Genomic DNA, 12,658 nt, shown 5'->3' with positions numbered 1-12,658 from the left:
CTCATTAAAAGAGTTCAGTGCAATTTACCATCAAAAGCATAATATTATTTCAACAACTTACTTTGTTAAAATGCATATCACCAGATTTTACATAGCCTTTAGTCTAGTAAAGAAGATATTAAGGCAGTACTACCCCTTGTTTTATTATCTAAAAAAAATCTCATTCCAATATACAGCAAAACCTTAGATTGGGAGCATAATTTGTTCCGGAAACATGTTGGTAATCCAAAGCACTCTTATATCAAAGCAAATTTTCCCATAAGAAATAATGGAAACTCAGATGATTCGTTCCGCAACCATTTATTCATAAGTCCTTCAGTTTATTGTCCGTATAAAAAGATTATAGCAATGTCCATCCACAAATGGCAGCCTCCACAAGGGGATTAGAAGCAAAATCCAGCAGGAGCTACAGTCTATAAAAGAGAAGAGAGGCGCCTCTAAGTGTAACAATATGGTTACATTTAATGAAGGTACAAAATTGAGCAACTCACATGGTTGATGATTAAAACAGGCACATCTAAGTATGCAGGCATTCGGGGTAAAGCTGTCCACATAGACAATCCTCCACCCCGCAGCTCCCACCACTGTCAGTCTGCAATAGTGACTGGGAAGACTACCCTGCAGTAAAGTGAGGGTTGAAGCACTCGTGGAGCGTAGCATGGAAGGGATGACGTCAATGGCGATGAGGAAGATGGTCTATGTGGACAGCTTGATGCCTGCATACTTAGATGTGCCTGTTTTAATCATCAACCATGTGAGTTGCTAAATGTTGTACCTTCATTAAATGTAACCTTATTGCTACACTTAGAGGCACCTCTCTTCTCTTTTATACTCAGTTGTGACATGACGCTAATTGTATATCAAGACATCGCTTGTTTATCAAGTCAAAATGTATAAAAAAAATTAGCTTGTCTTGCAAAACGCTCTCAAGTCATTCTCAATCCAAGGTTTTACTGTACTGTAATTCCCCAGGAAAAAACAAGGCACAATTTTAAAGTGTTACTAAACCCACAACAGTAAAATCTGTCTGTAGATGCAGAATAGCATGCTTGTTATAATCACTGTGTAACTTAAGAAATGAATCCTCTGCATTGTGTAAAAAGGCTGTGTGATCCTGTATGCACAGATGCTCCCCCTCCTGCACGTTTACTCTGGGCATGTTTAGATAAGACACAGTAAGTGTAGTTCAGCTGCACATGCTCAGTTTTGTCTTTATTGCTGGATAGAAAGCTTCCTGGATTTAGCTGAGCTATTCAGGTCACATGGTATTAACATCACACATGTGGGCATGTATACAGATCCAAAATGACAGCCCAGTCCCTCCCTCCACCTCCATGCCCAGTAACTAAAAAAAACACAGTGGCTGGGATATCACATCTTGATTGATGGATGATCCGCCTCCCATAAAAGCATGAGGACACAGGCTATAGAGGATGTCAAGAGGCAGTGAAATCTCCTCCTACATGAACTCCTCTGGACATGGGCAGACCCTGCCCAGTACCACGTGACCATGGTATACAGATCCGCTAAGAAGGTATATAGCTGCAGTATTTTAATGTAAAAAGATTATTTATAAGCTGTGGGCAGTGCAGGGGGCTAATGAACATTTTTTAGATTTACTGGGTTTGGTAACACTTTAATTTGTTAAGCTCTTTCTTATATAGGCCGGCAATGACAATGCAATAGTGAGTTAAAATTTTATTACATATAGAATGCATTTGTTTATTTTTTTATATTTTGTTATTACAATTTAATTCATTAATTGAAGTATGGCTCCCAACCTTCCATCCCCAGGCTGTAAAGAACATAGGAGTCAATGTATGAAGAGCCATGATCAATATATGGGGGGTTACTGCGCTTCAAGGGTGCCAACTATGAATCCCTATTAATAGTGAAAATATATTACATAGGTGTATTTGAAATCAGCATATACCAATTAACGGAACTGGATAATAAATAATAATAAGGGTACTGATGAAACTAAAATAAATGTGTGCAAATCCTTTTTCATAAATTAAATCCTCTTATTACATAAATTAATAAATAAAGTGCTTTTTCTGTGTGCAGTGTGTCTTCCTTCTTATTATACCAAAATTATATAAATTATTCAATAATTATTAACGACAAATCAATATTGCAAATGTTTGAAGCATATATGCAAGTTATTGGCCATAAAAAGGGTATGGGAGCCCAGGTACTGCCCTGGGGGACATGTACCAATGCAAAAAACGTTTTTAAAAAAGATTGTTTTTGAAGGAGCTGTGATTTTAATGATGCTTAAAGTGAAACAATAAAAATTAAAAATTCCTTTAAATATTGTGCTTGGGGGGTCCTTTTAGCCTGCCTGTAAAGGGGCGCATCTGTACTGTGTATAGAACCTGCTGCAGCAAAACTGACCTATATAAAAAAACTTACTGCAAGCTTTCAAACCATTGCCGGCAATATAAAAATGTAAAATAAAATGGTGTGGCCCTTTGGGTCTGGAATGGATTTTAACCAGTTGCCTACTGGGCAGTGGGCACTTATACCCCCTTCCTGACCAGGCCAATTTTTTTAGCTTTCAGTGCTCTCACGTTTTGAATGTCCATTACTCAGTGATGTAACACCATACCCATATGACATTTTTGTTCTTTTTTGCACACAAATAGAGCTTTCTTTTGGTGGTAGTTAATCACCACTGTCTTTTTTTTTATTTTTTGTACTATAAATAAAAAAACAAAAAAAAAACAAACAGAAATTTCTGTTATAAAAGTTTGCAAATTAGTAATTTTTCTTTATAAATTTTGGCCAAAAGTTTACTGCTGCATATCTTTGGTAAAAATAACCCAAATTAGTGTATATTATTTGGTCTTTGTGAAGGTTTTGGAGTCTACAAGCTATGGTGCCAATCACGGAAAATGAACACACCTGATGTACCGATGGCCTATATCATTTCTTGAGCCACTAACAAGTCAGGAAAGTACAAATACCCCCCAAATGACTCCTTTTTGGAAAGTAGACATTCCAATGTATTTAGTAAGAGGCATGGTGAGTTTTTTGAAGTTGTCATTTTTTCCCACAATTCTTTGCAAAATGAAGATATTTTTCTTCACAAAATTGCCATATTAACAGGTTATTTCTCTCACATGGCATATGCATACTTGCAAAAAACACATTCTGCTACTCCTTCTGGATATGGCAATACCACATGTGTGAGACTTTTTCACAGCCTAGTCACATAGAGAGGCCCAATATGCAGGGTGCACCATCAGGTGTTCTAGGGACGTACTGTAATTTGCACATCTCATTTCTTGACTACCTGTTCTACTTTTGAAGGCCCTGGAGCACCCAGACAATGGAACGCCCACAAAATGACCCTATTTTGGAAAGCAAACACCCCAATGTATATTCTATGAGGGATAATGAGTCTTTTGAACATGTCATTTTTTTCCACACGTTTTTGAAAAATGTGAAAAGAAAAAGAAAACTCATTTTTTAAATGCATTTTTTATGGCACTGATGGGCAGCGATGAGGATCCACTGATAGGGTGGCACTAATGAGCACTCACTGATGGGCACTGATGCTCACTACTGGGCACTGATGAATACTAATAGGGCATTGTAGTGACACTAATGAGTACTGTAGTGGCACTGATGAACACTTTAGTGGCACTGATGAGCACTCACTGATGGCACTGTAGTGTGGGGTGGGACTATGAGCACTGAACCATGACTTTGTCCAATCAGGACTCTGACAGTGTTCTTGTGCCCTGACTGGGCAAAGGCTTGCATTGCTCCAGCCAATCAGGGCCCTAGAATGTACTTGCAGCGCATTGTGGGGCGCTCAGCGGACGAACATCCCACCAAGCGCCCTGCAAATTCAGGTGTCCGGCGAAGAGGCAATGTTCAGGCCTAACTTTTGCTCTCCTCAACTGTTCGCTCAACTCTACAAATAATGTTTCACTGTCATGAACTAATTAACATCTGATGTAAAACAAAACTGTTGGTACTGCCTTAGCTAAATATGATTGTTTTATAGATACATGAACCTAACATGTATTTATTGATGATGCCAATGCCCTTTAAACACTTTATAGATGCAGTAAATTGAAGAAAAATCAGATTTTAACATGTTATTTAAAGTTACATTTTACATATAGCAGAGGGATTTGTGCTATATCAATGTTATCTCTGTAAAATTTGCACAGTTGTTTCAATAAGATTTCTTTCCCAGGCCTAATTATGGAAACTAGAGGTTTGTAGATTCTGCATTGCTGTAATTACTCTCCTTGTATACTGATAAGATAACCTCAAAAATAATCTATGTCTTCATTTCACAGTGGGCCATAGGTCAGCAGTAATCTCCTACAAATAATGTACTATTAAAGAATAATGCAGCAATACATTTCAAGAGCTGTATAAGTGTAAGCAAATAAAAGTTAAGATTGTTCCACTTAGCCTCAATATCAAACAAGATGACATTTAATTCCATTACCATAGAAGAAATGTTACTATCATTATAATTTCACAATAATATTTAGTCATTTAACAGAGCCTGCTAAGAGATGGATAAAAAAGGTTAAGTGAAAGCACCATTAGGAGATAATAATATGAGATGATTTTTAGACTTAGTCAAATTGGTCACTAAAATGTTATGTGCCAATTACGCAGTGCCTAGTGAGCCCAGAAGTTTTTATAAGATGATATCTTTTCAGAAAGGTCCTTAAAGAGAACTAGTCAGAAATGGTTTATAATAATCTGAAAAGCTGAACTCCTGGCACCATCATTTGAATAGATTTAAACATATAAAAAAAAATTGCGCTACTGATCAATAGTGATAATAGCAATCATAAGTAAACATATGTAACCTATGCAATAGCCACTGAGCAGAGATTTATCATGGTTGGATATACACCAAATAAAGTCAAAGTGAAAAAACAATGTGTGAAGAAATTCAAAAAGTGAAAAATTAGGAGAATCAAAATCAAAAATAATATTGAAATTGAAAAATGTAAAAAGTATTGTGCTCTTCATAAATGCTAAAATAAAATTCAAAAATGTAGTGCATATAATAGAAGTCCATCACCCTTTAAAGATTCCAACTGTGACACAGCCACCTTAATGATAAGAATGCAGGCTTACCAGCTTTATATGGCCTTCTGGTTAGAGAAATAGCAACAGGCCATGTGGCCAAACAATCCAGACCAGGGTCTTGCTAAGGAATACTCAGAGGATTCCCTTTAGAGGCAGAAGGTTGCATAGTAACGGTCATCCAGATATCCCTGCCATGGGTTTAATTCCTCCCCTGATGATGTGCATGGCTCAGGTGGATCGGTCAGTCTCTCCAGTGTCCAGGAGATCAGATGGCTTTTCTCTCTGGTTTGTCAGTTCTGCCCCAATGGGGCAGATGTGACACCACCAAGACAGGATTGGCGGGGTTTTTGTTTGTCAGGAATCGGCACCCACTTCAACTCAAAGAGGCTGGAGAACCGACACACAGGAGAGGAGAGTCATCTCATCGACCAGACACCGGAGAGACTGATTTGTCCACCTGAGCCATGCACATCATCAAGAGAGGGATTCAACCCATGGGAGTGATACCTGGACGACCATTACTGTGCAACCTTATGTCTCTGAGTATGCGTTAAGAAAACCCTGACCAGGGTTGTTGCCCTGTTGACCGTTCTCTAAACAGAAGGTCATATAAAGCTGGTAAGCCTGTATTCTTAAAGTTAAGGTGACGGTGTCACAGTTGAAATTTTCTTTAAGGATGATGGACTTCTACTATATGCACTGAGTTTTTAATTTTTTTTTTTTTTTTTTTTTACATTTATAAAGAGCACAATACTTTTTACATTTTTCATTTTTTCAATATTATTTTTGATTTTGATTCTCCTAATTTTTCACTTTTTAAATTTCTTTACGCATTGTTTTTTTTCACTTGGACTTTATTTGGTATATATCCAACAATATATATCTCTGCTCAGTGGTTTTTGTATGGTTTTCATATATTCCTTTTGATTGTTATTATCACTATTAATCAGTAGCGCATACTTTTAATATGTTTAATTTAAGAGCACTGTGCCAATATCTCACAGCAGAGTTGCTGCTTATTTTCCCCAAAGAGATTTTTATTGTCATGTATTTTATTATTCATTTTGTCACTTGTGTCTAAGGACAATTTATTTTTCATTTTAAATTTGAATACATTTGCAGGGGTTGGTATCTGGTTATCTCTGGTGTGTAGCAATTCCGTATTTCTTTTTATCATACAGCTTAAAAACTGAGCTTTTAGTCACGCTTGATAGTACAGCTCCCTCTGTACTTCTGCCCCCTGCACAGCACTGCATGTATGATAGAGGCTAGTGCTTGTGTTGTATCCTTGTCCCTGTCTATGCTTGGCAATTCAGAACATGCAGCCTGTTGCAATACTGCAGCCATGCATTTTTGAATGGGAAAATACTGGCAGGAATGGTATCAGTGAAGGGGGAAGTACAGTGACAAATGTATTGTTCAGTAAAACTAAAATTGTAATTTTTAAGTATATGAATAAAAGAAGCCCCAACCTGCTACACAGCAGAGGTAAACAGACACTAAGCCTTCTGAAGCTATTCAAATGATTGAGCTTAGCATTATGAGAGGTAATTCAGATTATTGCAAATCATTCCTGACTAGTATTAGTTAATCACAGTGTTATGTCACTGAAAGCTTTTGTTGTTGTAGTTCAGAGTTGGACATGTTGGAGGGGGGCTGCTTTAGATTTCTCTTGTACAAACGAATAATGTGTTAATGCTGCAAAAAAATATATAAAATATATAATGAAAACCATTCAATTGTCAAATCATTTAATTGTTTATCGTTTGGACCTTTTATTAGGTGCAAATGAGGTTTGGTAGTAATTGGCCTGAAAGCCATAACTGGTTATTGATTGTATCTATTTTTTTTTTTTAGAACTGCATGAACGTTGTAAAGAATTTTATGAATGGCTTGAAAGGGAACATACTGTATTCATTTTAAAATATATTTGTCAAAATTATGAAATGAAAACTCCTATTTTATACTCTCAAGTGGCATATTAATTTAATTCTAGTGAAAATGAACTTACTCAACTTCAGTGCAGGTTGCATTCCTGAAACTAGCATTCAGTCCTAGAGTCAGAAAATGACTGAATGTCTAGTCAAAACATTTTTTTGGAGAGTTAGAACCCCTGCTGGGCAGGGGCAGGACAGCAAATTTTGATTGGGCCCCCAAGGAACCCCTTTCTGTGGCACTTGGCAGTTAAACTACAATATTGTCATTGATATAAACAGATCAAAAAGCTAAACTCAAGGACAGACAGAAGCAAAATGTATTTTAAGCTGCTATACCACTTGGAGTGCCGATCCAAGCGCAAATCCAAAATGCTTTTGGTGACACTCACTGCTGGCAGGTATCGACGTCCAAAAAGCTTATCTTTAGAATGCTACAATGCATGTGACAGCAGGGACAACGCACACCTAAACAGCTGTAATTATGAATGACAATTGTCTTCAACCTGGTTACTCCCCAGGCCACGCCCCCCGATAAGATTTGTCCTGCCCACAGAGTTTAATCATAGTTCTATGACTAAGTCTGTGGGTGAGATGAAAGGCATCAAGAGGGGTGGCCTGGGAGGAGCCTGGCTGAAGCCACTTTTCATTCATTCACAGTTACAGCTGTTTAGGTGTCCTCTTCACATGCATTGTAAGTGGTTGTAAACCCTTACATATACCCAGTGAAGGGACTATCCTCAGGTTATTCACAGAGATTAAACAAATCCATCTACATAATTTGTGTCTGTCTAGCTGCAGTCTTCTCTTCTCCACATCCATTCAATGTGCTGAATTTATAAGCTTGTCTGAAAGTTCAGAAAAAAAAGGGGTGGAAAGCTGATGCAGAGCTCAGTGAGGAGAGTCAAGCAGCTGGAGGTCCCTCTTCTGTCACCATTTTTCTCTTGGTGTCAGGAAAACGTGTCAGAAGCGATTCATGTTGATAGCAGAGGAATGAAGCAGCAGACAGAAATTACACTTAATGCTCCTAATTGAGACAAATTAACACTATAGAAGGATATGCTTTGTTCATATATAATGTCTAAGGTTTACAATCACTTTAAATTGGAGATATACATTTTTTTCTGTTCAGACTGTGGGTTAAAACACTGATTAGATGCAAGCGCTGTTCTGCTGACAAATTTCTGTACCGCTCATTCGACTTTTCAATCGAGGAATGTCAGATGGGAAGCAGCCAACGGACCAGCCACAATGCAATTTTCCGCCGGTTCATCAAGAACTTTCTAAATTTACTACGCTTATAGATAGCTTTAGTCGGTGTAGTACCAGGGACCAGCATTGTGGAGTTTTTGGTGAAGAACAGAAGTTCGGGGAATTCCCTTTTAACCTTAAAGGATAAGTTCACCTTTTGTAACATGTTACATTTTGTAATGTGTAACACTCATATTCAGGGTGTAACATGTAACATATTACAAATCCACTGGTCCCTGAACCTCCCCGGCTTCCTGATGTTACAAGCTCCAGCATTCTGTCATTATTTGCAAAGAAAGTGACCGTGCAGAGCTCCGCCCACCCAGCCACATCAGTCATTCACAGAGTTCTGTGAATAGAAAACTACAAGGTCCAGCATCCTTAGCGGCTGTTGGCTTGTATTTCTCAATGAACTACCATGGCGCTGTTGATCGCTGTGGTAGTTCATTGATGTTTCCTAAAAGTGTGTATATGTTTGACCGTATATTGTACAGCCAAACAGCTTACACAAAAAGTCTGCAAGAGCCCTGCATTGCACCCAAGATCTCCCAAAAAAAATAAATAAATAAATAAATAGTAATAATAAATTCATATTTTGTTATCTGCAAAAAGATGTGCATTTATTTTTTTTTTTTTAAAAGGTGAACTTATCCTTTAATCTTCAAGCAAACTCCTCTGTCCTTAGTAGCCTCCTGTTTTTTCAGCCTATTAGATCTAAGTTCTCAGGGACAAAAAATTGGTCATAGATGAGTCAGTTTATTTTTGTTCAAGCAGCACATATTGGGTGTGTATGGGGGAATCCTTCCCTCTGTGTTTTTATATTCTGACAACAAGGAGACTTCCCTACTGTCATAAGACACAGATCGGCACTGCAGTCTATAGCCTACAGTGCTGATCAAGCATTTTTTTTCCAACACAGCGATTGTACAGAAGTTAATCAGTAGATCGACTTCTCTTCAACCACAGTGACCATACTTGGATTGAAATTTGTCCTGTCATTGCTGAACTGACCGAATTTCAATCAATGTATAGCTTTAGTGTAAAGGGGTGTCTATTAGTCAGTAAAGAAAAACAGTTGCAGTAGCAATAATAAACATTAGGATATTTTTAATGATTACATAATTGTTAGCGCTCCTGCACACAATTGCACTATAGCCCTAGCATAGACTTCTTTAAACTCTGGCTTTTTTTTACAGAACTACAAATCTCTACTGCTTTTTTAGATTTTAGCTGATAATATATTTTGGGTTTTATTACAGTTTCAGAAAGACTGCACTAGGTATACAGAGTTAATTTTGGAGTGGCTGAGATTTAGTAGAATTTCTGAGGGAAATAAATCTGCATTGCTAAGACAGCTAAACAAAAAAGATAGATTGCAGACTTCACTGTTTAACAAGTGGAGGTTCATAGTCTGTTAACAAACATCCTGGAACTCAAGGAGCTAAAACAAGTTCACGGCTGCTGTGAACATGTTATCATTTTGTTCAGCAGGCTCTCGCTAATCAAGTAAATGTGATGTAGAGCCGATACTGTGAAGGTGTTGGAGTAGAAGGCAATGGAGACATTAGGGGTCAAATAGATGTCTCTATAAAGGTTACTTGTCTTATATGGAGCTTGTGATCCCATGTGAAACAGCAGTAAAGTTAAATTAAACAAAACATGTTAAAAAAATATATAATTTTAATAAAAAAAAAAAAATGAAAAAAAATGCAAAAGCAATCCTGTTGCCTTACGCACACTCATGCATGCACATGCTTTAGTTGTGCACACATGTAAAGATGTTACCAAACGTGTAGGTATTGATGTGAACTTCAAAATGAGAGGAATAATTCTAGAACCACCATTGTTTGTTAACTAACGAAATGCTTTCAAAGCCTTGCTATGGAAAATTTTGGGTACCATAGTTTTTTAATTTCATGGATATGCACAATTTTTGACATTTTCGGTGTCTATTTATTCTATTCAACCCCATCTTTTACATACCACACAATTTGGTGGTATATTGGGCTTGTGTGTGCTAAATTTCCTTTTAGTGTTTTCTTCCTGAAAATATTTTATTATACAGGACCTCTGCTTTCAGGAAATCTTAAATTGTTTGGGTTTTTGGGTAATTTTCTAGGGAAAAATGTAGATGTTAACCTTTGTGCATACATTAAAAAATGTTCCAAACACAAGGTGGTTAATTTGCCTCAACAGGCTCCAGTTATAGTGACCTCTTCCTACTACTAGATACAATAGATGGGCCACCAGAGCTATAGATTTAATGGTATCCAGACTTCTTTTAGAGATTTCCCCTTGCTTCCTATTCCACTACCAACAGTTTTACCAGACAGATAGTGAGGGAAAATCTACAACTAGGACAGAGACAGCAATTCAAAGCTGACAGGGTTTGATAAAGCATTTTATATGTTTTTTTGTTGCCATTAAAAAAATGTACCCTCACTTCTTGTCTGATTAAACCATTATCAGCAGAACAGGAAGTAATAGGAAATCTTTTTAAGTGAACTCTTGATAGCAATAAAACCTCATAGGGTTTCTACCCCTTCCCCAATATATTTAACCCCCCCCCCCCCCAAAAAAAAATTATGTTTTGGCTGGACATGCACGTTAAAGATTTTCACAGAGGTAAGTTGAAAAAATATCTAAGAGTTAAAGTAATTTAAAAAGATAAGCACAACATCTATGTAATACTTAAAAAAAAACAACAAATAATTGTTACCTTTTCTCTCTTCAGGTACAGCTTCAAAATTGTGAATTAAAACACCCTTAATAATTCTCAACATGAACGCTTCAATAGAAAATGTTGAGGTTGACTGTTCCAAATCAGGAAGACACAATTACTTATTCATCACTGTCCCAATAATATACAGCGTTATATTTGTTGTTGGAATTTTTGGGAATAGTCTTGTGGTGATTGTCATTTATTGCTACATGAAGATGAAGACAGTGGCCAGCATATTTTTAATGAATTTAGCCATTGCGGATTTGTGTTTTGTGATCACGTTACCTCTGTGGGCAGCCTATACAGCCATGCGCTATGAATGGCCTTTCGGTAGCTTCTTGTGCAAATTGGCATCAGGAGCAATTACATTAAATTTATACACATCTGTGCTTCTACTTACGTGTCTCAGCATTGACCGATACAGAGCCATTGTTCACCCAATGAAATCTCGCATTCGCCGCACCATGATGTTTGCCAAGATGACCTGTATTGCAATATGGATTCTTGCATGTTTAGCTAGCCTCCCCACTTATATCTTTCGGAGAGTAATCCTCATTAAAGAAGAAAACTTAACAGTTTGTGCTTTTTACTACAAGTCCAATGATACACAAAATGTATTGATTGGAATGGGCATCACAAAGAATGTTCTTGGATTTTTCATTCCTTTTTTGATCATTTTGACAAGCTACATCTTCATTGGGAAGACACTGAAGTCAACATTCCAAAGGCAAAGAGACAAATCCAGGAATGATGACATACTTAAAATGATAGTGGCAATCGTTATGGTGTTCTTCTTCTGTTGGCTTCCACATCAAGTGTTTACTTTTCTGGACATTTTGATCCAGCTGGAGCTCATAAAAAGTTGTGTAGTAGAAGACATTGTAGACTCGGCTATGCCAATTACCATATGCATTGCTTACTTCAACAGTTGTCTGAACCCATTTTTGTATGGGTTTTTTGGCAAGAATTTCCGGAAGCACTTCTTGCAACTTCTTAAATACATACCACCACAGATAAGGACACATGCAAGCCTGAACACGAAAACAAGTACTCTTTCTTATCGGCCGTCAGACAATAATAGAGCCTCAGTCAAAAATCCTTTGAAGTTGAATGAACATGAAGAAATACATACAGGGGGTACTTAAAATGGAAAATAAATAGGAGACAGTAAAACATAGCATTTGCATACAGTGGAATGGGGATGGATGAGTCAAATTGTAGAGAAAAATCCCACTTTTTATTGAGGAAAAAATTTTATATGTCAATTATATACACTGCAATTATATTAGCAAATTTCACTACTGAGTAATACCAATTCATGCTCTATAGCCACCGACATGTGTATTCCAATCACTTCTTGCTTTTAAGTGCCAGCTGGGACAGTCTACCTGATATAACGACATAAATGATCCCAGTGCTATAATAAATGAAAAACTGCCAAGTAAACAGTAAACTATTTCTGGGGGCATTCTGTACACAGACTGTGGATAAAGAAAATCCCTTTTTGCTATTGATATAAGGACATGATTTGTTTTTTTTGGCAGTTTAAGAAAATTATATCTGGTCAAGGATTGAAAAAAGGAAGCACAATTATAGTAATAATAATAAAAATTATAATGATGATGATCATCATCATGTGGAACTGTTATAGCTGTCTGTTTTAAAGCTCTCTTTTCCC

General features: G+C 37.1%; 1 protein-coding gene across 1 annotated transcript; it reads left to right on the top strand.

Annotated features, from left to right (window-relative positions):
- The first annotated feature begins 10,992 nt into the window (after positions 1-10,992).
- Positions 10,993-12,432, top strand: AGTR1 (angiotensin II receptor type 1). Its single transcript, XM_082252170.1, has one exon. It carries the CDS (start codon positions 11,040-11,042, stop codon positions 12,123-12,125), a length of 1,086 nt encoding a protein of 361 aa, XP_082108296.1. The 5' UTR covers positions 10,993-11,039; the 3' UTR covers positions 12,126-12,432.
- The last annotated feature ends 226 nt before the right edge of the window (positions 12,433-12,658 follow it).

The sequence above is a fragment of the Pelophylax lessonae genome, assembly GCF_965119305.1.
Source record: "Pelophylax lessonae genome assembly, chromosome: 3".
Classification (NCBI taxonomy): Eukaryota; Metazoa; Chordata; class Amphibia; order Anura; family Ranidae; genus Pelophylax; species Pelophylax lessonae.
Note: the sequence above shows the minus strand (reverse complement) of the source record. Positions and strands in the feature narration are given on the sequence as shown.